We start from the raw sequence: 27,564 nt of genomic DNA, 5'->3' as shown, positions 1-27,564 counted from the left end.
TCTTCTGTTTAAGGCATGGCACACTCATCCCCTGGTATTGCTACTGGATGTGGAGCTTCCCCATCTTATTGAGGTGAACCATTCCTTAAATAAAGGCTAAAAAAGATTAATAAGACTGTATTTTCTCCTTTTAATAAAGCTATCATAAGTTTCCATTAAAAGAACCATGTCTGGGTGTGGGACAGTCTTTCTGGTAAGACAAAACAGTTAACTAATTGATTTAATTTTGGACTTACATAATGTCCAGAAGCAGGACCTGGTTCCTCTTCCTGGCTCCAGTTCCCAAGGAGCAGAAGAGATCTGTTGCTGGCTCTGCTGTCTTTCCTAGTGACATGCTCCATTGCCTAATAAAGCCCTCCTTGAGATGATGAAGTTTTTCCTAATGTTTAATCTAAATGCCCTCTGCTGTTCAGTCTATCCCTGCTGACTAATGATCTGATATCTCACCTTACTAAAACATCCTTTTCTGCAGTTATAGACAGTTTCATCAATTTTCTTAGGCTGACAAGACTAATTTTCCCTAGACATTTCTTAGACATTCTCTCAGACATTACCTTGCATTGCTAGTGCTCAGCCCTAGGTTCCTGTTGTACAACACTGGGGCTTTGATAAGAGCACATGTTTTGATCAAACCACTCAGGATATTTTGCCCTGTCCATATTGTCCCTTTCAGTATGCATCTTATTTACATTATCTACATGTATAATAGCCATCCATGAAACAGAGCCCTCACTGGAAGCATCTCTTGTGCTTTCACTTCTCCAAAGCCAGCTCTTGCTCCACTTCCTCCTTCTGCCCCCAGGCTGTACCGCTGGGCTGCAGTGGTGGGATAACACACACTGACTTGGACCGATTCTGCTTCACTTCCAGAAGCTTTTCTGCATTCCCCACTGCAGGAAGAGAAGAACATCAACTTGTATGAGAAGCATTCTCCTTTGTGGGTCAACAGGAACAAAGGAATACTGAGCGCTAGTGAAGGTGGTCATTTGCTCTTTGGGGATGAGCTATACTACTGCAGGGATCACTTTTCAATTAGAAAACAGAGGACAAAGATCAGTATTTCAATGGTAGAAAAAAAAGGGGAAATAAGACAATTTAAACCCTATTTTGTACAGTGAAATATGTTACATTTCTGGATCAATATCATCATTCTTTTGACAGCACCCACCAGCAACTTTGCAGAGCAAAAAATCATATTGGTGACTACCTTAAAATAGCTTTTCAAGATGCAGGTGTCCTGCTAGAGCATTTATCATTTCCTATTGCCACATTAAGTGTTTTTGGGTGGTTATACAAGCAATCATGGTTGAAGAGTTACAGTCTCCTACAGCCCTGTTACCAGAGTACACTGAGGGCTCTTGTGCTCACATCTTCCTGGGGAGAGAAAAACACTGCTTCTTATCACTTTCTCTCCTTACACTCAGGTTTTCATTCAGGAAGAATATAAACATTCATTATAAACTGTGGATCAAAATAGCTACATCGCCAGCAGATGTCCATCCTATGAACACACAAATGCCACATCCACTCTTGCAAAGCTGCAGTTAGTTATCTTTGTGCAGAGAAGGTGCCAGCTATTCCATGGCTCTTTATTTAGCAAGTTTCCAGTTAAGTGTTTAAAGAAAATTACAAAGGAAGCAAATATTTGAAACTGAAGGACAAAAAAAGATAGAAAAGAAACTTGTATGTAATAAACATATATAATAATGAAACATTCTGTACATTAAATTAGACCCCATCCCTTAAACTACCTCAGCCCATATTGGGAAGCAACTTTACTCTTTCTGTTATTACCAACACACATTGACTCTTTGGTACAACCACTTTTACAGGCACGATTGTCACCTTCACAGACACAATTTTGCTGAGAGTTCTTATGCCAAGTAGTGTAAAAATTCAGTGCTCAGTTTCCCACTGAATATCCCACTGTGGTTCAGAGGCTAAAATGACTGCCTGCAGTTTTCACCAGCTATATCTTGTGTGAAGCTTCACTGATAAACCTTTTCTTTATTTTTTAATGTGAAAACTAAGCTTTCAGTTATCTAGAAGTTGGGTTCAAGCTTATGGAAACACGAGGTCTTGACCACCAACCTTTCTGTGACTGATATTTAAAACAGACAGTGCTGATAATGGTGCACTCAAAATGCATTTTAATAATACTTAGTGAGGAAAGAAATAATATTAATTTTTGAAAATAATTTGGCACAAACTTTACGTTTTGAAATGTAATTTATTTTTATAAGGATTTAGTTTATTCAGTAGCATCACCATAGGCAGAACGATCTGCAATTACTGCCAGACAACTTAGTGCTTGGTAGAACATGAAGAACAGTGCCACTTTCAAATGCTCATGTCCTGCCTGGACATAAGAGACAAGGAAGCTCTGTGCAAACTCATGCACCCCCTTGCAGCACACAATAAGGAATTCAAACAACTGGACTGGGACAGATCTCTCACTGTGATGACTCCCAGCTCACAGTGCCTGCCCCTGAGCAGCTGCCTGGAGCACCTTCACTGCCAGCAATGCATCCCAGCATACCTGAAACTTAGAATCATTTAGGTTGGAAAAGGTCTTTAAGATCATCCAGTCTGACCATTAACCCAGCTTTGCCAAGTCCATCACTAGACCATGTCTTGTCTCAGGTTGGGCTCAGAAAAGGCACTTAGCTCACTCATGATGCTCATCTAAGGAGCATCACTTTATACCCCAGGCTGGAGTGATGCCCCTGCCACTCTGCCTGCAACACACAGCCCATGTCTTCCTGCTGCTGTTGGCTGCAAGGTAGGGAGGGCAAGAGGTTGTGCCTTGTCCACCTCCTAAATCCAAACCCTGCAATGGATATGCCATAAACTCAGCACATCCTTCCTGTCACCAGCTGAGCCATCCCATAGGGATGGGCCTGGCATTCAGGGGATGTAGTAAATCACCACCAGCACCCACCAGTCCCCAGCTTACCAGTGAAGGAGCGGCACAGCTTGAGCTGCATGCTGGAATCACCCTGCACCGAGTAGGAGTCATCCTTCTGTGACTAAGGAAGAAAAGTACTTTAATGCATTGATGAAGATTGCTAGCAAGTCTGTTAATGACACTCCTGCTTCATAAACAAGCCATTTGCAACCTCCAAGGACTCTGTTTCCATTCAGTTTACTTTTGCTAAGAAAAACAAAAAGGACCATAGCTAAAAATAGACCGAATAGATGTCAGGAAGTATTTACAGATGCTGATTTGTTTGATGGAAGGAGTCTGAGCTCTCCAGGTGATTCAGCAAACAGGAGGGGAATGAGCAGCCCTGGAATGGGAGGGATGGGGCAGGTGAGTGCAGCAGTCCAAGCTTATCCTCAGGACAAGGACATTTCTCACCTTGGCTGTTCCCTCGCTTTGGCTGCAGACCAAGGAGGCAGGTAAGGAGCTTGCACTAATGAGCTCCCTGTCCTTTCACTCCAAAGCTGATCTCTACCCTTCAGGAGAGTAAATAAATAAATAAAATAAAATAAAAATAGGGGAAAATGGCAAAAAACCCCAAAAAACCCTCAGGTAGCACAATGCTGCCTGAATTCTTCAATGCTTCCGTAAACTGGGAATAGGTCTCTTAATGCAGCTGTGATTTGGCAGCTCAGTCCAGCAACCCAGACTGCCAATAACTCTGGACATCTCCCAGCCCGGTTTGCATTCTGTTTGAGGTTGTTCTCCTCCCTCCCCTAATGAGGACTGGTGCCCTGCATCCCTTTTATTGACCATTTTAATAACAATGCCTTCCAGACTCAAGCAGCAGCGCCCAGTTCCCTGGAAAGCCATTCCCAGCGGCATTTAATGGTTCTCAGAGCACGCTCCATGAAAGGGCTCCGACATAATTACCAAAGGCAGTATGTCATTTGTGCACATGGCTTACAGGCAGCTCCAAATAAGCTCCTTCTGGGGGAGTGTACTCGTGTTTGGCAGAAGAAAAGAGGCCAAAGTTGCCTGGCTACAGGTGCAAGGGTTTTCTGGGCGCTCAGTGGTAAATAAAAGCTATCCTGGGTCTCAGAGACTGCCCTGCCAGTGTACTCTGTGTTGGATCCTTGCCTAAAGTAAGGCAAGCCCAAAATCTGGACAGCATTCAGAGCCAGGGTGATGCACAGATCCAGGAAGCAGCAGCATTCAGCAGGAATGTTGTCCTGAGGCAAAGGAAGGCAAATTTTCTACTGGAAATAGATAGTTTTGGAGTTAATCCTCTGGGCTGCAATTCAGACCTGAAATCACCTCGTAGTCCTGCCAAGGCTTTTCTGCCTGGTGTAAATCATTTAACCTGCGCTGTTGGCTTGGGAAGGATGAAGATTGTTCTCTTCTTACTTCTCTCTGCCTTCCTGATTCACCCTCCAACCTCTTGTTGGCAGGGGCCTCTAACACAGCCTAAGAGACATCTCTGAGTACTGTAAAAGCAAAAGTGCAGTAGATGCCTAAGGCACCTGAAGCCACCCAGGTTAGAGAGAAAAGGTGACTATCCTGCCAAGGGCACTGATTTCTCCACACCAACAGTGAAGGGAGATGGACAAGATGAGCTTCACTGCTGGTTCCTATTGAGCCTAATGCAGCCACAGATCTATACGCTCTTCCACGCATCCCTTATTTTGTGGCAACTGATACAGGAGGAAAAGACCAACCCACACCTGATACATTACAAGACAAATCCAACTGAGCTGCAGCAGCTTTATATTTTGACAGCAAAGGAGTAACCAGCTTCACTAGAAAATATATATAAGATGAAGAAGCAGTGTTTCTACTGAACCAAAGGGATCTTGTAAGTACCCACTCAGCACATAACACCAAACTGATTGAACATGTCACCAAAGCTGTTATCGAATAGCCTGGCAACAGAAGACGTGCAGGCACTGCACCAGCACCAGAGGGTTTTCAGCAGCCCTTTGCTTAAAGTTTGTTTCTCGGGTCCTTGATTTCCAGTTGGGTTTGCAAACACAGTTGTAATGCTTCCATCTCGTGGTGAAATGCAGAACAGAAGGATGTGTGATGTGACAGCATCTGGTTTTTTCTTGCTGACTCAAAACTTGGAAGGTCAAACGCTTCCCTTTGGGACTACAAACACGGAGCAACTGACAATTATAAAGACCTTAAACACTAACTAGCCATCTTTTTCATTCATCTCTTTTTAAATAGGAAAATGTGTTAATATTCTAGGGCTCTTCTAGCACATTATCCCATTGCTTTTGGGTATCACCTTATTTCTATTTGCTGTAAAACGAAGCAGCTATTCTAAAACATGAGTAGATAAGCTGCTGATCACAGACAACACACCTGACTTTTCCTTTTGGGTGCAGAGGGATCCTTCTTGGGCTTAGAGTCTCCTCTACAGATGTCATTGGAATCAGCTCTCCATATTTACACCTGTTTCACTTGGACTGGCACAAAGCAAAGGTAGCTGCTGCAAAGAGGTGCGATTAGCACCAACAAATGACTGCTAGAGAAAGCAGTATTCAGCACCAAACTGGCATTTCACAAAATCCATATAGGATATTATCCATCCCTATAGGATATTAGCCACCACCCATGAATCAGCATATACAGAGAGTGAATTCTACTGCTTTTGCAGCTCCCCAGACATATTCTGTTCTCTGAAAGGCCAGCTCTAAGCATGCAAAGTGACAGGAGAAACAGTGTTCCCAAAGGTGCTCTAGCTCCTTCCAAATGCACTGCAGTACCTGATGGGAGCAGCAGCAAATGGGAAAGCAGGATCACAAGAGTTAACAGTCAAATGTCCTTAAAGAATGTAACGTGCTCAAAATCAGCCCTAGTTTGATGCTGTTCTTTTGAAATTTAATTATACCAAATGTTCTACAGGAACATGCCACGTTCTTGCCTATCTATTTTGAATTGTAAGTACCAATCAGCATGTAAATGATCAAATTAAACCTTTTAAGTTGTTTGCAAGAGCCGGAACACCTTTCTGGAATGAAGGGCTGAGAAGAAGCAGCATTTGGTGTGTTACTGCCATTCGCGGTGGGCTCTTCAATGACTGGCATTTGAACAAAGAACTCAGAGCAAAAGGAAGCCTACAGCAGTCCCATGTTCTTGTGCTGTCATGGAAAATCACTATCTAAATAAAGAAAGATAAATTATTTCCTTTTAAAAGGTCATTCTGTGCTCCTCAGTGATGGAGCCTTGCTGCCCAGATTAGAGACCAGTTTGCACTTGGATAGTGCTCTAGCTCAAGCCATCAAAACCTAAGATTAAGAGCAGCAGGTGAAATTTAGGGATGGCTCAGCAATCACTGCTGCTGACCTGAGGGTTTGGGAGCAATAATACGAGTTGCTTTTCCTCTAGAGCAAGAATTACAGAGCATGGAAAGAACTGAAAAGACCAAGCCTATTCCTCATGCAACATTCCTGGACCATTTTGCCTTTCTACAGGGAAATAAATGTTGGCCCAACTTCTTCCACTGCTTTCCAGAGAAGTCTGCATAAGTCTTCATCAGCCACAGACATTATATTTACCTTGTTTCTCCTCTAATTCTTAACATGAACTGACATGGAGCTGTGCCAGCAGTGAATTTGGACTCAAAGCAGTCCTCTCAGGAATCCAGTATGCAACACTTCCCTCTATTTTACTCCCTTCAAGTCTGCCCAGAACCATAGCTGAAGTTCACCTCCAGAATAAATAAGAAACCTCACAATAATGCTTCTGTCATTTCAAAGGGTTGGGGGGAAAAATAACACTGAGGAGTCTCAAATATTTACATCCATCTTGGACCACTGACAATGGGAGAACCAAATTCCTGCCTTTAACGAAGCCTCCCAGAAAAGAAAACATGGGAAAAACAGACCTCTGAATCCACTGACTGAAACCCAATTAGTAACATTTGCTCAGTAAATAACTTTCCTAGCATGGATGGAAGCCTGTGTTCACAAAGCACTGAACGGCGCCGCACGCGAGATGGCTCATTGTTTTGTTAGGAGTTGTGTTGGATTTTGGTTTTATTTCTCAATATTTCCTCCTCACTGGAATGTGATTTAGGATTGAGACACACTTTTTGTATTAAATTTATGGTAACAGGATTTGTCTTTAAAAACAAGTACCACCAGTTCTAAATAGCACTATTCCTAGCACTTGTTATACTAGCGCAAGGAAAGCATCCTGTGCATGGTCTCTGCAGGTCCAAGAGTTCACTGCTACCTCTTACCTCCTTCCTGGAGCTGACCGTATCACTTCCTCTCACTTCCACCTGCAGGCTCTTGTGCCGGAGGATCAGGATCTCCTTGGCATGCTCCATGGGCTCTGTCTCTCCAGGAAGGGTGTGCCTGTTGTATGCTGGCCCCTGCACATTGCACCAGAGAGACCACTGTCAGATATGGGACCATCCCTCTCTCTGCAGCAGCATCCCCTCACTAATACCTGTGTCCCCCAGGGTCTTTTGCCCCCTGTAACCATCCTGCCTAGTTATGGGGTAAACTGATCCGTCCAAGTAAGAGAGGTGGGATAGAGGGAAAGAGCCAAAGAAGGAAGATGGGTCTCCAAAATCTGCTTCTTTACACAAAATTGCCCAAGCAATCACTGAATAACAAGACAGACGTGCTTCTCTATTAGTCCAGGTGAGACATCAACCTCTCTGTTCAAGGCATCTTCAGCCTCAGTGCCTCTGCCCAGTCCTCCAATATATTTTATATAAGCCCAACTTCAGGTATAAATCACACAATCAACAGGAACCATAAATCCTGCTTCAAAAGCCATATACCAACCAAAGCTATATCTCTAAAATCAGCTGGCATTGTCACTATAATGTCACTACAAGGGGTGAGGCTGGAGTTAGGCAGATTTGCAAACAAGAGATATCCCTTCATCTTCATCCCATTCACCATTCCTATAGATTCTCTCCCAGCCTTATCTAGTTGCTTTTCCTGGCTCAGCAAAGGCACAGGAGGGGAGATTGATCCCTCTGTGTTGAGCTGCCAGCACCAGCCACATCCCCAAGGACTCAGTATTTCATGCGTAATCCGTAAAACAAAGGCTTAGGTGGATTTTAAGGATAAGGCTCCATGTATCACCGTGTGAACAGCCATTGAAATGCACAGTCCTAGGTGCTGTGTAAAACCTCAGATTCATAAGTTATTCTGTCAACAGCAAATGGTTTCTGTGCTATTTAACCAGTTGCACCAGTTCCATGGCAGAACTGCCAAGCAGTTTTAAAACATCTGCAGATTAAGTCTCCCTCACAGTTCTCTGTATTCTGTTCTATGGGGAAAAACACAATGTGAGGATAAACCCATCCCTGTAGGTAACCAAGAGCTGTTGCAACTGCTGGATCTGTTAACCTGATGCCTGAAGATCCATGTGCTCCTCCTTTCTCCTTTCTGGTTCTGGGTGCTGATGCCTGAAATACTTCATGAAATTATAGGCTGACTGGGTGAACCTTTCAAAAGCTGTCATGCTGCAAACAGAAATGTGCCACTGACTTGGAAACTGGATCTGGCTTCACACAGCCAACTATTCTCTGCTCACAAAGAGACATCATTAGTAATTATGTAAATATTCATAACATCTGCTCAGGCTGTTAGGATAACTGAGATAACTTTTGTTATTGGACATCTAAAGTACAGATTGAGGGAAAAGTTATACCGTTCTCCTTATTCGATACAGGTTCCTTGCCAATATTTCCTGTATGTTGTCCAGGACAGCCGGATTCAGAGTATCCTCCAATTTTGTGTCTGTTATGACAGTCCTGTCATTGTTGCTGCAAAGAAAACCAGAATGCCTTATTTTGGAAGATGCTCAGCAGCACAATCAGTGCATCCCCAAAGCCCAGCACTCATGGCAGCCCTTTTAGATTCCAACACCAGGGAACACAAGCAACAGATAATTCTTGCAGATGGAGCTCACTGCAGATGGGGCATTTGGTATTTGCATCAGAGCTGTCCCATCCATGTGCTCCCTGGTAGATAGAATAGCTGTGGGGAGCTGTAGCCGAGCAGAACCTTCTGTAAGGGATGAGATTGGCCATTCTGACACACAAATATTTGACCCTTTCATCTCAGCCAATGCTCATTCTCACTGTTGGCTCCTTCAGCTCACACAATGGTGTAAAGCCATCAAAACAATGGTGTAAAAGCCTCTTCCTCAGAGCACCATTTCTGTGTACCTCTGAGGGGGGATACAGGTGAGCCTCCACGTAAAAGAGGCTCACCTCTCTTCATGAATGAAGAGTGTTCATCCATGCCAGTACATTGCTCATCTACCTGACCATATTTAATACCCACCTACTAATCTTTAATCATGTTTACTTGGGATGTGTCCAAGCTATGTTCCTCCTTCCCATGGGACAGCCCAGAAGGAAAGAGCCATGGAGGTTGAGAAGTGTGCAAAAGCTTCCAATAACTGTTCCCTCTGTTTGGAATGAGTGATGGAAAGGGAACAACTGCAGGAGAGGAGCACTCACAGCAAGGATGGGTGAGACAGGCCGTGCCCCAGCTGCCCTGCTTCTGCCAGCTCAATGGCATGTTTCCGCTCCAGCTTTTCATAGAGCAGCACAATACTTGATTTTGGCTGGTCGTATTCTCGAAGCAGGATCTTCTGCAGGTATTTGCTGTTAAAATACTCTAATCTGTTTGAGAACAAAAGATGGGTTTAGCCTCCTCCCACAACACCCCAGCAGCAAAAGCAAGCCAGCAGGTTCATAGCCCTTGATCACTCCATATTCCATTATATTCCATTACCTTCTTTCCAGAAAACAGTCCAAGAGATCAGTTCCTATTTATTTATGCACTACAGTGCATAAGCTAAGATACGAAAACATTGCCAAATACAATGAAAGCTCCCCAAATTGCCAGATTTAACATGAACTCTAAGTGCTACAAGTACATGCAGTAGCCCCAAGGGATGCAACAGATTTAAACACTTCCAGATCCCCTCTTGAGCCATTTCCTCTCACTTTCTGATCAAATGCAGCACAACATTTGGAAGAGATCTAGCCGGTATCAAATACTGACACTCAGGTCTGGCAGTTACTGGCTGCTCACAAGCTTGCTCCAAGGGAGACAGCAGCGATTCCCATACCCTCTAGTGGCACTTCCAAGTACTGGCATTCCTAAGGAAATCTCAGCTGCATTAACCAGTCCTTACCATGAAGTTAGCTGCGTTTGTGTCCCCACAGCCAAGGAAATAAACCTGATAAATTGCTATTAATATATTTTAGGTTGTTTGAAGGGAAGGGAAGGATAAAACCCTCCTACTTGTACAATCTACCAAAGTTCAGTGAAAATTGAGCACTTTGCAACAGAGATCTGCTATAATTTGTCAGTACACAGCAAGCAGTTGTGCTTCATACTTCTAGTTTTTAACTGTGCACATGCTGGGTTGGAGTCCTCAGCTCCTTCATGGCCAGAGAGGCATGAGAGCATGGGCAACACTGCTGCAGGCAGGGACAGGCTGAAGCTACATGGGTTGTGTGTTGTGCTGCCGTGGCCCTTTTGTCTCATTACTATGGACAAAAAGGAACATACACAACAGCAGAGGAGAACAGAGTCTTTTAGGGTGAAGCACAATATGTGACCTGCAAGTGGGGAAGCACCCCAAGAGCCTGGTCTCACCTTCAACAAGGAAAAGCTGTCCCTCTCTCACCTCCCTTGTGACCCAAGGATGAATGAGATCCAGCTGCCCACAGTGGAAACTTAGGGAATAGAAACCAGCCTTATTTTTCCTACACATGTACGCAGTTGTATTTTGGCAAATCCTTACTTGTCTTTCCAGTAATACTGTCCCCAGTGTCCAGATATATCTTCAATGCCAGCCAGCAAATGATCCAAGAACTAAACAGAAAAGAGGATTTTGCTATACACCGGTTGCATGTATTGCATATGTGATGAACTCAGTCAGCAAACATCAAAAGCCAGCAGACAAAACAGGAGATGCTTTCAGCTCAGTACACAGCACTGGTAAACAAGGAGAGGGGCTGTCGGGCTAATTCCCCATCCAGTCATCCACGTATATCCCTCTGCTCTGGAGTACAATACATGGTTTGGCTGCTTGCTTTCAGGTCTGTGAAAGCGAAGAATAATCACTTAGGGAGGTGGATCTGTTCTTTATGATACGTACAGGACAGCTGATGGTTTGCATGTCCTGCATATTGGGCCTTGATAAGCAGGAAATGCTCATATTGAGGTTTTTGAGGACAATGTGTCTCAGGAGATTGGAATCTTCAGCATATAGATGTAGATAACGTGCTTTGATTTGAATAATAAATACTGCCTTCCCCCAGACACTTCCCAGTAAAAGAAATAATTGGCCACATTGTGCCTTATACAAAAAGATTATTATTGTTTGAAATTACATTAAAAGTCACAGACAGGTTGATTTTTCCACCTAGAAGTTAAATCTCTATCATTTCCCACATTGCCTTCTCTCCTACTGGCAGCTCCAACTGGGAGAGGGCTCCGCTCTACTGTAGGTCAATGGTCCTCCACATCAGGTATACCAATGTCCCTGGAGCTGCCTCCAGCTCTGACACTTTTTGTGGGGTCAGAGACAAAAGTAATCAGAGCTGTTGACTCAGCCCTGCAGCTTGGTACAGGTTTAATGTCAATTGCTGTTAGCAGCCATATAGTTGGAGGACCAGCAAATGACTTTACCCCCACTGGTCATCACTCTTGTGAGCAAGAATGCCCTGACACTCCAGATGGAGAAACAAATATGAGGAAGAAAGCTGCTTCTGCATCCCTGCTTTCCAGCAGTCTTCATTGTTGCCTTCCCTACTTAACTTAATTGGTACACAGTCATTTTCAGCTCCCATTTCCTAATAAACACATTTCCAGAGATGATTTACTATTCACACAGTAACAAAAGAAGAAAGTATTCTCTGTTCGTGATGGGAAAGGACTCTTCAGCCTATTGAACTGTTCTGTTAACCTCAGACAAAGCGCTGCAATACAACCTAATTGTGAGGATGCCAAACAATCTTTATGAATGTCCTCAGACCTAATGTCTTTATTTCTAGCTCTCCAAAAAGAAGACAAGAATATGCCTGAAGGAGCCATACCCACAGTAATGTGCCTGAGCATGAACAATGAGGTTCAGAAACAGACTTTTACATTGGACAGAGATGCAAATGCAAAGCCTCAGCTAAATGTGCAGAGTACCCTGCTTCCTTATGGAGTTGACCCCATCTGAAACATATCCAAACTGATGGCAGTGATGGGGCTGATGAACACATGGAAGATCCCAACCCTGAAAGCAACCAAGGTTCTTCTTTCCTTCACTCTTTACAGAGAAGCAGAGATGTCTGTGTTAGGTAAGACCACAAGCTTTTGGGCAAGTTATCATCTTTCTCTGTCATGTTTGTGCAGCACCTAATGCAACATCAGCCTAAGCTGGTAACTGCTATTCCAGTGCAAGTAATAACCCATGGTTAGGAAGCTGCATAAAACATTAAACCTGGAAAGGGGCCTGCAGAAGATTGAAGCTGCATATCTGTAGAGTCCCTGGAGGCACACACATTACAGGAGGACCATATTGCTACCAGCAAAGCATACTGGAAAGCTCTGGCTGCATTTTAATGGATGCACTTACCCGAATATGGATCTGTTCTCCCACTGTGGGAGCACTCTCTCTTTTCCTCTTCACAGCCAACAAGTCAACAAGAGGACGGATGGTCATTCCCTGCAGCATAACCACAAAGACAAATATCAGCCTTTCTTCACATCAACTGTTCTTAGTGGTACCTGCACTAGGAAGAAAACTATCACCAGCACAGGTATGAGCCACAGCCACTTTGTTCCTTGCCAGAACAAGACCTGATGTTTGAGCTAATGCTTTTCATCTACTGTGATTTATTAGCAAGGCAAAATCTGCAAAGCTTCAACAAGACTGGAAACTGTTCTCCCAGCTGTAAGCCAAGCATTTTGTTTGCCTGTGGTAGCTGCCTGTCAATGGGAGCCCACACAAAGGCTTCAGGATGGGGGTAGGCAGAGAAGGGAAATGCTCCGCTCTCCTCATCTGGCATCCAAAGACCACAGAAAGTTAACCAATAATTTCAAGGTCAAGCCTGTGGTTTGTTATTCCTTGTAGCCTACCAGATGGAAAGAGGCTTGAAACGTCCAAAGTTTGAATGCCTGAAACTATGATAGTCCTTGAGACTTCACAGCACGGAGCCTGCACCAGCATTTGCCTGCTAGATCTGAGTATTATGTGTCACAGATCATTACCCCAGCGATCTTTGATGGCCTGCCGGTGGCTAAGTTTACTAATCAAAGTATCCACCTGGTGAGAAGGGTCAAGGGAAGAGTTTTAATGCCATTTAAGCCTCGTGAGAGAACTTCTCAAACGCTGTTGTACTACATTTCTTAGTCTGGCTTTGGTATGAGATGAGTTTTCTAGGACATGTTTACGGCAAAAATGATGGAGTAGTTGATGTTTATGACTTCTGAATGTCACAAATGCTGGCACGGAGGAGAGCTCAACACATTTTTAATTGCAGAAACAATTAATGTGTCATTTTAATAGCTAATAGCAATAAAAAAGCATTGCTATTCAGAATAAATGACATAAACCTCACAAATTCAGAAATAACAGATATCACAATAAGTAAGTAGAGACTATGCAATTGATCTCTTGCCTTCGCTGGATAATCAGCTGCATTTGTTTTCATTTTAAAACAGCCTTTTGGAGTTTTGTGACCAGGAATCATGAACTTAAACTCCTGAATTCCTTCGGCCCTTCCTGACCTTGGGAGCATCAGTAAAGTTCTGTGTGCTATTTCAGACCATGTGTCATTGCACAACACACCTACAGGTCCCCTGTGATGCTCTTCCACCCACTTGCAATAATTCATTAGAAGTGCATCCCCAGATGCTGACAACTCTATTGTGGCTCATACAAAGTTTTCTGCCACCAGTGATCCAATAGATAATGGGTCGGTTCAGGCAACAAACAACAAAAATACCCAAATCAAATGACAGAAACTCACACATATACCAAAAAATGAAAAAAACACTCTTAATTATTACATTTGCTAGTAATTTCATGCAAGAGTTCAGAGGCCAATAGTCTGAGAGAGTGAACTGCAAACAGAGAACGTGCTATCTCATTTCTAAACCACTCTGAAAGGAAGAACAATGCAACATTCCAAGCCCACAGCTCCTTGAAGGACCTTCTGGGCTACATGGTGCATATCCAGACCTGCTCAAAGCACTAAGGACTTGATAATTGCTCAGTCAAACTTCTCAAAGCTATTAACCAGGCTCATTGTGGGAACGGCCTTATGCAACTGAGTTTAAAAAGACCAAAATAGGTTAATTTCTTGGGTTGTGTAATGCACTGATAGACCCATGTATGGGCAAGCCCAATGGCTAAGATGCTGATCACTAGCTCATTGAGCATGAGGCTTTTCAGAGAGTGCAATCAGGATTCCCAAGAAACTGAAGTCAGTCTGTGCTCTGACAAGATGCTTTCCTGGCCTTCCACAGCTGAAAAGAGGCCAGATAAGTTCTCACCTGGTTTCTGTCCTATCTTAACACAGACCCCCCCTGCCAAGTCTGTACTGGTACCACTGAGAATATAAAGAAAACTTATTGTACAAAATAACAACAACAAAAGTCCACTATCTACACAAGTTGGTTTATAGCCAATATTTCACTTGTCCTTTCCACCCAAAGTGACAGAGCACCATCAAAGATGCTAGGTTATTAAAGACATTAATTCTTCAATAATGTGTCCATCAATGTGGCTGGCAGCAGTGCCACAAACTTCAGAAGCTGTAGGAATCATTTGTAAAGGTTCATCTTAATATTTGTGTATCTATATGCTGAGATACAGCATTGAAAAGTTCATATCCTTCTGTTTCAGCTGAAGTTTACTTCCCCCCTCCCTGTTCTCATGGTGGCCTCAGCTACACAATACTGCAGGTATCCTGAGCCTGTCTATAGACACTATGCTCCTGCTGAATGGCTGAAGGTCAAGGGGTCGTCCCACTGACACATACCCACAGGGGACCCTGTTTAACTCTCACCCTTTCGCATGGAGATGACATCACCAGTTGAGCTTTGAGGTTACACAAAAGCCCTTTTCCCAGTCCTGGGAAGGATTTCCCGAGGCCTCTGCAGAATAGAGCTGCTGCCTTAGAACAACCTTTGTCTGAGGCTCAAGAGCGTCTCTGCATGAGCGGACGTGCCTAGTGACCGTGTCCTTTCAATTTCTGACCCACATTTGCATCTTAAAACTCGTCAACCTCCACCTAAGTATGTTCCCCCCACCCCTGGCCCCTGCTCCCTCTTTTCAGGCTGAAAGCTGTGCCCAGTCCAGCTGCCCTGCGGGTCTCAGCTCCGAGCCCATCAGCATGTCACACGTTGACCATGTTGTCAGCTCGTGATGTGGGGAAGCAGAGAGCCAACACCAAACCTCCACGTTGCCCAAGTGCCCAACACCCACTAAGGGGCTCAGGGAGGCCAAGTGAAAGGAATTTGCTCTTGTGGACTGATACTCAGCCATGGGGCCACTCAACAGCTGTCACTGTGACCCACCAGCTCCCAGAGCCCTGGCTGATGCTCTGCTTTTTCCCTCCGAGGGCAGCAAGAGAGCAGCCCCGGGTCAGCAGCTCTGCATGGACCTCATGCTCTTCATGGGGAGCCTTTCTGCATGGCATCTTTCCCAGACCTGCATCCTGCTTGCCTCAATCCTATGGAGACCATGCTTAACTTTATGGGGTGGTGCACACCAGGTAGACATCAGTCTTGCTCACTTCAGGACCAGACAACTCAAATTTTCCCACCACATCCATCTCCAAACATGACATCGTTTGTGAGGTGAACTAAAATGTGTATTCCAAAGAGAGCCCGAAAGGAGCCTTGCCCTTACAGACTTGCTGCTGGGCAAAGAGCAGGGAGACACAGCCAAAATCATCACACAGAAGGCTGCAAGGATGCTTGTACCACTAGATGTCAGAGCAATGCTGTCTGCCTGCTCCTCCCGAGCTCAACAACTCCTTACAACCTCAGCCTGTGTCTAAGGGAGAGAAAAGCTCTCTCCATCACAGACCTGGAAGGGTGCTAATCCAGAACCCGTCAAAAACAACAGCATATGATTAGTAAGGAGAGCGATACCAGCGCCAAGTTCTGCCCCAGCTGCAGACTGTCCATCCTCTCCCACTATGCAGCCATGGGCTGGGGTCAGATGTGGCACTGCTAGTATGGTCCCAAAGAGCAGCCTAAGCTGCAGATGCTCCTACAGCCTCTCTGTAAGACTGGGCTTTGTGAAACATACTCAAAAGACACACACAGAAATCAGTCTTTAAAAGGGGGGGGGGGGGGTGGGGAAGTACATCCATGCTTCAAACAGCAAGTAAGTAATCCATGTATCCAAGTATCCATCCATGCTTCAAACAGTAAACCAAATATCTTGGAGCAATCAGTGCATTGAGGGTCCATCTCCCTCTCCCACCCTGGCAGCTGCTGTGTGATGTGGGCAGGTTGGACTCACTCACAGCTTTGGTGGTGGGTAGGAAACAAGCCAAGAATCACCAGGGCAGAAAGAGAAAGCAGGTAGCAACAGGGCTCAGGGATCAGTTACAGAAGAAAGATTAGAGGCAAATAAATCAAAAGTGCTGACTTTCCTATTCACTTCTGATTTTCCTTGTTTTTATAACCAGTAACACACCCAAAGTTGTTGGGTTGTTTTCCAGTGGAAGAGTTAAAGCAATCCCCTTCCTGCTGCATCACCACAAAATAACTGCAGCTGCTTTGCTGCATTAATGTGAAAACATCTCAGACATAGACACAAAATACAACATAACTAATGACTGTTGTTGCTTCAGCTGTTGGGTGCCCCAATACAACCCGTTGTCAGAAACCATTAAAAAGTCACTCCCCCCAAATTAGGCCTGTTTAAATTTGTCCCACTTGTGAACTATCAAAGCTGAGACGACCAAACTATAAACTTCTTAAAGTCCCTGCTGCCCATGTTCAGGGGATTTGGAACATCTCCAACATCCATCTCCTCACCTCTGGGATCAGGAAAACTGATCTCCATTTTACTGCATGGCTCAGGTAACATTTCATTTCATGACAAGGCCTCTAGTGACAAGTGGCTCCTACCTTGCTCAAACAGCAAACTAGTTGTAGAGGTTGATTTGTGTTGGCTTTGCCAACATAAAACACATAAAAGCACTGCTTTAGAGAGGAAACCTATGCCAGCATCATCCTTCACCATTTTCAAACTGCTATCCCACTATGGATGGAGCAGATAAAAGATGGGACAAGTTATCATGGAAAATGCACAGCACGTGTTGCAAGTCAACAGCTGCTAGTCAACCTCTCAAACTTTCTGCCTCTTTCAGTAATAATTTGAAGTTTTCATGCCTAACCATTGAATAGAAGGAAAGAAATGACTGGAAAATCCTTGTATCCACCTAACAGTTTAGTACTGGTTATTGGAAAAGAAAAAACCATGCTTATTCTCTACATCTGCTAGTGACATTGAGATAGTTTTTACCTGTACAAACACAGTGAAGAGGATGACAACAGTTGTTGCTGCAATGAAGAGCTTCTTCCTGTGAAAGTCAGGCAGCAAGAAGACCAAAGAGAAACAAATGGCTCCTCGGAGACCCCCGTATGCTATAATGAATTGGTCTTTGCTGGTGATGGTGTTCACGTGAAATCTGTTCACAAAGAAAGTCAGCACAAGAACCCCTGAAAAGCAGGAAAGAAGATGGGAGCACATCAAACAAAAAGAGCATTAGATACAACTCAATGCATTATACTGTAAAACACCTCTGAACTGGTAAATACCAGTCATGAGGAACTGGCCAGGGAACAAGATATGCTCCCAGTATGCCATTGGAGAAGGGCTTTTCTTCCAGCCTGGTCCAACAGATCTGTGTTTGATTTGTCCACTTACCACCTAATCCCTGATGCATTTCTGATTTGGGGTATTACACCACCATTGACTGGGCACAATTAAGGAAGTTTGTACAACTGTTGATTGTACCATAAAATGTAGTTTTAGGTAGCTCATCTTGTAGCAAATTCTCTCGTTTTTTAACTCAACCTTGTGCTTATTACAGCCCAACCAGGAAACCAGAGCTTCCTTCAGGACTCTGAACTCTGCAGGGGAGTTTTAGTGTTCTCATCCCGCCCCAGTGACCACGGATCCCAGAACATACCACTTACCTGGTGACTCGGTGTTAAGCATCAGCTAAATACTGAACAAACAGGAACTATTGGCAACATAGGATATATTAACACATTTATTTTGATGGTGGTTAATGAAAGCTTTTAGGGCAATTCTATAGTCATGTGCAAGCCAAAACTTCATTCATATAATGACACAGAACCAGATTCCAAAAACTGAATTGAAATATTAATTGATTTACTCTAACTGATGCAAACAAATGAGTAAATCCCTCAGATTAGAAGTGTTCTCAAGGCAAATGATCATCAACAGTTTAGCCACAAATTACCCTCCAGTTTCCAGAAGTTTCCAAGCAGTTGCTTGGATAAGTAGCTCTATTCTGCTCTGTAAATGTTGCTTCTCCACAAACCTTTCACTCAAAGAATTCACGTTGTATGAAGTTAAGATGACATAGGTGACACAAGAACTGTTGCAATTTATAGTCATTTGCAAATGCATAAATAGATACAGAAAGGTACAAAAGGTTGGGGCTTAACTTGGTAAACCATGTTCTAATACCAACAGATATGACAAACATCTTATTTCCTGAAGATTAATGGCTGTTTTTAGAACTGATGCCACAGACTGACACTGACTTTAACTAGGAATTAGCTGGATCCACACCACTGCTGCTTTTCTAAAGGGTGTTTGGAGAAGAACCAAACTTCAGAAACAGTGCACTTGTAATGTACGTATCAAACACCTTCCCACACACATACAACTAAAAATATCTGACTGTACATCAGACCGGTCTAAAGGAAACAAAAAGCTGGGGATGTTTCAGGAATGGAGAACTCAATTAACCTTGCAACACCTTCCCCATATCCAGATCTCCATGGAGCTTGTATCCAGACCAGTAGACGAGGAGTACATCAGTTTCAAGGTTCTTTTTAACTTTAAGTAAATGAAATAAAGGCATAACCCAGCTCACATCTGCAGCTACTGGTGATTTAAAGGAACAAAATTTACATCAGCTGATATCATGGCCTTTGTTTTAATTTAATCATTCCTCATAAATTATCATTAGCATTCCCTAAACTAACTCAAGGCCAGTTTTCTCCAAGACATGACATTCAATTCATCATTGTGAGCAGAATATATTTTCTTCTGGAGATAGACCTTGAGGAGGTGCAGAAGGAAACCTCCCCAGTGCTTGGATAACAGTAGAATATTAATGCTGTAATGCAATTAATGCATTTTGCTTTTTAGCTGATCTCTCCCATGTCAAAGTAATTCCAAGTCTCAGGCTTCAGCAGAATCATCTCTTGTTTAACAGCATGAGGAGGGTCCGATAGAGGATAAGATCACAGCTCAGACACTAACCCAAGTATTGTTGACCCAAAAATCCCCTATTCCTGCAAGCAAACTCTATGGGTGCCTCCTATTTCTGGATCAGTGTCTCAAGCATGTCCATAGCTGCCAGATGGGTCTGAGCAGGTCAGGATCTCATCTCAACCACCTCCAAGCCAGGAGGTGCCCAGCCTGTGCAACACCCTACCCAGCTCATGCCCTCCCAGCACACCCATGGCTCCCAAGCAACGTGCTGCAGAAAAGGGACACCCTGCTCGGAATCAGATGTGCAAGATGATTTTTGTGTGTTCTTATTTAAATCAAGGGAGATTTTGAATGGAAAAAGATGTTTTCTTCCCTAGCTGCAGCACCAAGTTCTTCCCTAATAACATGCTGCATAATTTGAGGATGCAATCAGAGGAGCTGTGTTTAGAGAGCCAGGGGACCTTGTGATGTTCTTATGTTCCTTATGTCTTGCAGTGAAGAATTGTTTTGAGCTAAGAAAAGTCAAACTAAGAACTTGAGCAAATAATTTAGAGAGAACCACTTTACCATAATAAAACATTTGAACGTCCACCCCACTAATAAGCATGTTTCCAAGTGCATTTATGGTGCAGTTATTAAAACAAACCTTGGCATGTATTAACAGCTAATGAAACCCATTCTGCTATGTCTTGCCAATTATGGCCAACCCTATTTAAGCAATTTCTTGAAGTGTCTATCAAACTTGGGTTCACTCTGACGCAGTGGTTTGCAAGAATAAATCCTGTTGAATGGGCTTTAGCTGTCAAAGTCTTTGCCAAAATGTGTGCTGTTATACTTGCAGATATAGTTAATATAGAAAAACTTCCATAAATGGAAAGGTAGGCACTGCACTCACTTTGGTGACAGTAACTGCACAATGTAAGAAGCAACAGTGAAATGGTCTCCCTGAAGCACTAAATCAGTGCAAAGATGCAACTGGGGACACAGAGCAGTGTATCTGTTTTCCTGGTCATTTGCAATGCAGGAAAATAGGATCCCAGAGTATTCTGGGACCAGGACTCAGGTTTTCATTGCAAGTAATCAAGAAAATTGTCTTTAGGCACAATTAGCAGGAAAAAGTTTAAATACACAGATCTCATCCTCCTGTTGTCACCAAATCTTGGTCACTTTTACTGTGAGATTGGTCAAACACTGTAATAGGTTTCCCATGGATCATGCAGAGTCTCCTCCAAGAAGATAATCAAAAGCTGTTTGGACACAGTCCTGCCTACCTGACCCTGTTTAAGTAAGGGTTGAACCCAATGATCTTGAGAGGTCCCTGCCAACCTCAGCAATTCTCTGATTCTGTGCAGTTCTGTCATTCTCTCTCCTTATCTGAGGTTCTTGAGTAGGAGCAGGAGCATCTTCACATTTCAGGTCCCAATTTTCATCCACCCAGCAGTAAGCAAGATAAATGCTCTTCTGTAAAGCAGAACAGCATTTCCAGGGACAACTGTTAGAAGGTTCTTCCAGTTTCCCATTTAAGGATGCTGCTGTACACAGACTTGTTATGAATTAAATCCCTTAAATCTCTGCAATTCACAATATGCTGTCAGATTTTACACGGCTCTCTGATCCCAAGCTATGTACTTACAGTCTCCCTTCTACTGTGACGAAACCAAGGGTTTAATAAGCACTGAAACAGGAGAAGAGATCATAGCAATCAAAGGAGGATCTAAGACAGAGGTATCAACAAAACAGATGTCATGGGAATTTCTGCTTAGCACCAGTGTTGTCTATGGTGAGTGCACAGAGCAGGAGATTGTAGTAAAATGTAAGACTTGCTATTGAGGATGGAAACATTGGCTGAGGTGTCCTTGCATTCACATCTGGGATAACCACACATACAGAGTGAGCAGGAAAGGATGATGGGGGCAGGAGCATTCTCTCATTTAATGGAATTGCATTTTCCACTCCCATAAATATATATTAAAACAAACCAAACAAATAAAAAACCCCTATTACTTCACCATACCTAATGCTCTCCAAACAAGACAGAAAATGACAGTGAAGCAAATGTATGGCCAGTTCCACTCATGATTTTCTCCAATGGTGGAAACTCCAAGGAAGATGAAGATGAGGGTATCGCTAACACTGCTCCACATCTTCATGAAGTATTTGACTGTGGTATGAGACTTCAGAGAGATGTTGGCCTCCACGTAGCGTTTCATGCCCATGGCACAAGCAATGATGCTGAGAAAATGAAACAATCAATGCTTATACTTAAGCACATACAACTAACACATTGTCACATATAGAAAATAAAAGAAAGGCTTCATCAAGTTTTACATGTTTGCAGATGTCTCAGTGTAGATTCACCTCCTACATCAGTCCAATGAAATCAGGAGGAACACCAGGACAATGGAAACTATAAATGTTGCCAAGACTGTCTGAATCTGGTTTTTAACAGGTAAATGACTCATTATCTATTGCATTTATCATAGCCACACAGCAATACCTACAATTAACAGCACCCAACTCTTCCCATCATAATACACTGCTTTCAGCATTTTAACTTTGCCAAACTCTAATCTTGCAATTGCCTTGCAATTTTTCATGGCTAATTGGTGCTTCAAGTTACAGGGTACTTGTGGATACCCTAATTCATCAGCTTTGCAAATCAGAACATTTTGAGGCCAGCAATCTTAGAAGATCAAAACAGTTGAGTGCTCAAGGAGTCGAAGCTCCATTTTTTATAGTTCAACCTGGACAGAAACACTTTGTTCTAGATATTGTATCAGAAATAGCAAAATTACTTTTAAGTTTCCAAGATCTGACTTCCATTGATAATTTTATGGTCATTTACACAAAGTTTTATTAACTTTAAACTTGCTTTCAAAGGGACATCATGGCAATTCTCTTTATTATATCACACAGACAAGCACACAAAGAGGTAGGTCCTCAGCTTGCAGAAGTGTCCCTGGGTCTGGCAGACTGACTTTACACACTAGCTGTGACCAGGACACTTAAGTGACCCACATAGATGCAAATAGGTGTTAAGATAGGTAGTAACCTCCGCAGCATATTATCCAGAATGCATCTTCTCAGCTAAGAGCTACTGAGAAAACAGCCATGCAGTTATTGCTTTGCAGTGAAACTATCACATTACAAAAGGGGCCTATAAGAAAGATGTTTAGCATGGAAAGACTTTCATGTTTAGGAAAGACTTTTTAGCAAGGCCTGTTGCAAGAGGAACAGGGGTAATGGTTTCAAACTAAAAGAGGGACATTCAGGCTGTATATGAGGAAAAACTTCTTTACCATGAGGGTGGTAGAATACTGGCACAGGATGCCCAGAGAGGTGGTAGACACACTGCCCCTGAAGAAACTCAAGGCCAGGCTGGATGTGGTTTTAAACAACATGATTTAGTTAAAGATGTCCCTGCTCATTGCCAGGGTTGGACTAGGTGAGCTTTGAAGGTCCCTTCCAAAACAAACCATTCTATGATTTAACTCCAGAATCTCCCCAAAAAAGATTCTTTGCTTTATCTGGGCTTTGATGGAAAACAGAGCTGCACCACCTAACATGAGAGTTTTCACATGGGCAGAGCTGACTGTGCTCTGGTTGTGGGCTTATAACTTGTATGAAACCAAAGTCCCCAGTCCTGCTTTCCATAGCTATTTCAGGAAGACAGTGTTGGCCACTGCATTGCTGCTCCTGACCTGTACTGCTGCTAACAGAAGCAGAATAATGGCTCTTTTCTTAGCTCATCAGTGAATCTCTACCACATCTTTGCTGCCACAACTCAGCATCTATTCTTGGACCAAGACAAAGGGATGGAAAACCACTTTATTCATTTCTGCTCTACATTCATTTCTGAAGCACTAGGAAAATTAGCAACACCATTATGGGAAGATACTTATCAGATATGTGGGTGGAAAAAAGGAAAAGAAAATACTTTTTCAAATGAATATGCATTTCCACCAACTGCGAGTTACTGATTACTGAGCTTTAGATTCAAACAAAACAACCCAAACAAACAAAACCCAAACAGCAATAAACCCACACATTTCTATGCCTTTCTCTTTAAAATAAGAATTATTTGGTTTTCCTCATTACATGAAATAAACCATTTTTTGAAGGAAAAAGAATTGAGTTTGAAATTAAAGCTGGACTTCAGGGAGAGGACTTGCAGCAAAGGCGCAGGATATGAAAGGTTAGACTCAGGAGAGACAGGATGCTCTTGCTGGAGAAAGAGATTCCATCTTACCCAGCATGGTGAGACTTTGTCTAATGTTGTTTAAGTGCTCTTCTTTCATGTCCTGAGAATGTACCAATACCTTAAAACTTCCTTAAACCAGTCTTTTTTGATTTATCCTTTTCAGAGTGACCCACTTTGCACAAAGCACTGAGCCAGAAAAAGTAACAGAGATTGAAACACAGGCTAAAAAGAAAATAACAAATTCTTATGTTCCTGCCTCAATAAGTAATGTGTAAAACAGTCCAGCTAACAAGTAAAAAACCCAACAAGCATTTCTGAGCAAGTGACTTCCAGAGCTGTGGTTTGGGAGCACTTATTCATGAACGGATAAGGGTTCACACCAGATTCACAGAGAAGGATTAAACTTGACCTATCTTGTCACAGCTTCAATGATGGACACTGATACTAAGGCATAAAATCAAACCAAAAGGAGACCAAATGCAGATAAAACACACGTGCAGAACTGTTCATCAGATTGAGCTGCATTCACAGGTTTTACTTATTTTTTATATATTTGACTATGTAGAATTGATTTTTTTTGGCAATCAAATTGTTTTTCAAAGAACCAACTGCCAAGATCTGCTTCTTACAATGCAGTATTCCCTGGTCACAAATGAATGAATTGTTTGAAATCAAGATATATAAAAGAAGCATTTATAATTTGGCAATTATAAGAGCAGCAGTGCAGGAATCAGCTGCCTTTGCAATTGTTTTGCTTTAGAGACAATGCATTATTCAAAAGAATAGAAAATGGGCTCCATAATGGGTATAGTAGATTGTGATTGATAGAAGGAGACACCATTAGGATTGAATGTTTTCTGCTCCACGATGATTATGCAGCATGTTTATTTCACTGTTCTGTCTTACACTCCTATAAATAGGCTTTCTTTTACTTATTCCCAGAGCTAGAATTGTTTTCAGTAATGTTAGGATATTGCTCCTATTAACCATTCGAGGAAACACAATCTACAAGATATAGGAATGGTATATCTTCATTATTATCAGCTTTACAGTTGTTTACACTGTAGCTGTCCATGCAGCCTAAGTGTGTCTTTTGGGATATATTAAATAGTTGGTTGTGATCCTTGGTGCCAGATAACTTAGTTTAAGTAAGAGAGCCAAATTCAGTTCATACCAGCCCACAGAAACCATGACTGAATCACACTTTTTTTCATCTGTCTCTGCTTTCCAAGGTGAGCTTTCTTTGACCATTAACATCATTATCCAAGACCAAACTTGGCTGAGGAGTTGATTAAATACTCCTTGCAGCTCTTCAAATGTTGGTTTTGGCTAGGTCAAACATGGAAAAAATAACAAAATATGCCAAGAAAGCCTCTTCTGGCTCTGGTAAATCTACTAGACATCTCACTGCTTGAATGTCCAGGATGTCCAAACAAAAACCATGGAGCTCAGATAAACACTCCTCAATAACCTACATAAAGCAATGAGCCATCGGAAGCTTGCCCAGCAGGAATCATCTGGATTGCTTGTGACTTGCAGCTATTACCATCGATGTGTTATTGTGTAATGTGTGAAATGGGGTTACACCTCTCAGCTCTTCCACAAGCTCTTATACTCACTGTTCACTGCTATACAGAGATATCCGACTAAGCAAACTTCAATCTTTTTCTGTTAGTTTTCAGTAAATATAGCCAGAAAGCTTTCCTGGATGGGTGAGATGCTGGGATGTACTTACGCCACAATCCCTGAAAGGTGAAACATTTCAGCAGTGAGGTAGGAAAGGTAGCTGTATAGGAAGACAAAGAGGGGCTCAATGACACGGATATCCTTGGTGAATCGCGTGGTAAAGGCAGCGGTCATCCCAAATATAAGACCTACTAGGACTCCTCCTAGCCCAACCACAAAGAACTGTCCAACTCCAGCAAAAACATCCATGGTTTTGATGGTTGGCATTTCACAGAATGATCGAAATAGCTTGTAGAGTACCTGGGCAAAAAGCATGAAAACCAGATGTTAACAAGATGCTAACCAGACATGGCCATATGTAGCAGTGACACTAAAATACACTGCTGGGATAGCTGACAGTGCGGAGTCAGCATCTTCCTCTGGAAGTTGGGTTCCTAACACGGGAGTGCTGTGGCAGTCACATACAATTACACCTCTATGCTGTTGAAGAGAGGTTCAACCGACACCTTCAAGGACCTCAGCCTAGAGAAGTGGATCAGAAGTCCTCTGCTAGAAGAGACTGTTGATGCTTTTCCCCCCTGCAGATCTCACATCCCACCTCTCAACACCAGCCCACCCTTCATCTGACATTAAATACTCTAAATAAAGGCTAATCCTTACCACTGTCACTGCATCATTCAGGAGTGATTCACCAAAGACCAAAATGTGCAGCTTTTCATTGACGTGTATCTCTTCAAAGACAGCCAACACTGCCACAGGATCCACAGCAGCAATCAGGCTGCCGAACAGGAGATTGTGGAGCAATGACACATCCTGCAGGCGAAAGGCTTTCACCTGGCAGATGCCGTACAGGGAGAAGCCAATCCCAAACACATTCCATATTGTCCCCACAACTGCATAGAGGAGGATTGTACCAATGTTCTCAAAGAAGGGACGGCTGGGCATGAAGTAACCTGCGTCGAGGACAATGGGTGGCAGGAGGTACAGGAAAAAGATGTCGCTGTCCATAACAGGTGGTGATTTGTCATTTAAACCATAGATGATTCCCCCCATGATGAGTCCTACAAATATCAATAAGCAGCTTTCGGGAACAACAGAAGGCAGCTTGTTATAGAGATGGAACCCTGGAAGGGGATGGACAGATGAAAACCATATTATCTCACCAGCCCAAACTGGTTAAATAGCACCAAACATGCCCCCCATTCAGCAGGCTACACCTTAGGGCAGTCGTAATCAATGCCCACAATTAAAGTGGAGTCACTCAATCAGAAATTTGCTATAAGATCTGGAAGATTACTGAAAATACCAAACTTCCTAAAATTACTGTTGGTTCAGCCTGCATTGCATCATGGCATAAGGTTAAAGATATACTTATAGGTAATACACAGGCCCACCTTCAGCACCTACATAAATAGCAACTGCTAATTTTAAACAATACAGATTCTATACATTAAAAAAAATCACAAAAAGCATTCTCAATTATAAATGGTGCCACTTTCAATATTACTTAATCAGTAACACTTAAAGCTCAAGGCACCATTAAAACAGTCCAGTTGAGTCAGCCTTGTGCAACAGCCAATGCAGACAGCCACAAGTACTTCAGGTTTTTAAGAAGGCATTTTCATTTGCAGATGAAGGTGTCAGTGGACAACCTGCATGTAGCTCACAAGCTAACTGAGATAAAGGCACACTTTGGTACACACGGCAGTTAAATAGGGTCCTAGTTTCTTCTAGAAAGCCCTATATTCTTCCTACTGACAGCAACATCATGCACAGGTGTGAGCTTCCAGATGGAAAAACACCATTTCCCACCACAAATGCAACTGAGTATCTTCTATGTGTGCAGCATGCCTGGCATACAATCTGTGTATCCATAGGATGTGGCATGTTATCTCAGTCTCCAAGACTGGTGAAGCAGTGGCCACTCCTGCCCACACCATCCCCACAGAGACCCTTGTCCCTCCTCATCCTCTCAAGATGCCTTACCTATTTTTGCCAGGGATGCAAGCATGATCCAGAGGGTGATTTCAAAGGGGACTTGGACATGCTGATAATCCAGAGAGAAGAACGCGTGCTCTGAGGATTCATTGCCTTGAGCTTCCTCGGCAGCCCAGCTGATGTTCTCTGAGATGACATCCTCTAACTGTGGCATTGATGGGGATCCCTGCAGAGCAATGACCCTGGTGGCTTGGAGGACAGAGAAGAGCAAGGACCAGGCTAGGAGAGCAGCTGCATATTTGCACCCTGGCCTCTGATGTTCCAT

General features: G+C 43.1%; 1 protein-coding gene across 1 annotated transcript; it reads right to left on the bottom strand.

Annotated features, from left to right (window-relative positions):
* Nucleotides 1-753: 753 nt before the first annotated feature.
* LOC101877157 (sodium/hydrogen exchanger 2-like) lies at nucleotides 754-27,564 on the bottom strand. Its single transcript, XM_013127863.3, has 12 exons — nucleotides 27,288-27,564; nucleotides 25,962-26,425; nucleotides 25,351-25,601; nucleotides 21,429-21,646; nucleotides 17,462-17,658; nucleotides 12,548-12,637; nucleotides 10,721-10,791; nucleotides 9,423-9,587; nucleotides 8,606-8,720; nucleotides 7,173-7,307; nucleotides 2,957-3,023; nucleotides 754-890 (listed from the first exon to the last, which is right to left on the bottom strand). The coding sequence occupies exons 1-12, from the start codon at nucleotides 27,562-27,564 to the stop codon at nucleotides 754-756; spliced, it is 2,187 nt and encodes a 728-aa protein (XP_012983317.3).

This window comes from Melopsittacus undulatus, chromosome 6 (assembly GCF_012275295.1).
Source record: "Melopsittacus undulatus isolate bMelUnd1 chromosome 6, bMelUnd1.mat.Z, whole genome shotgun sequence".
Taxonomy (NCBI): domain Eukaryota; kingdom Metazoa; phylum Chordata; class Aves; order Psittaciformes; family Psittaculidae; genus Melopsittacus; species Melopsittacus undulatus.
The sequence above is the reverse complement of the archived record's forward strand: the minus strand, read 5'-3'. Positions and strand labels throughout refer to the sequence as shown.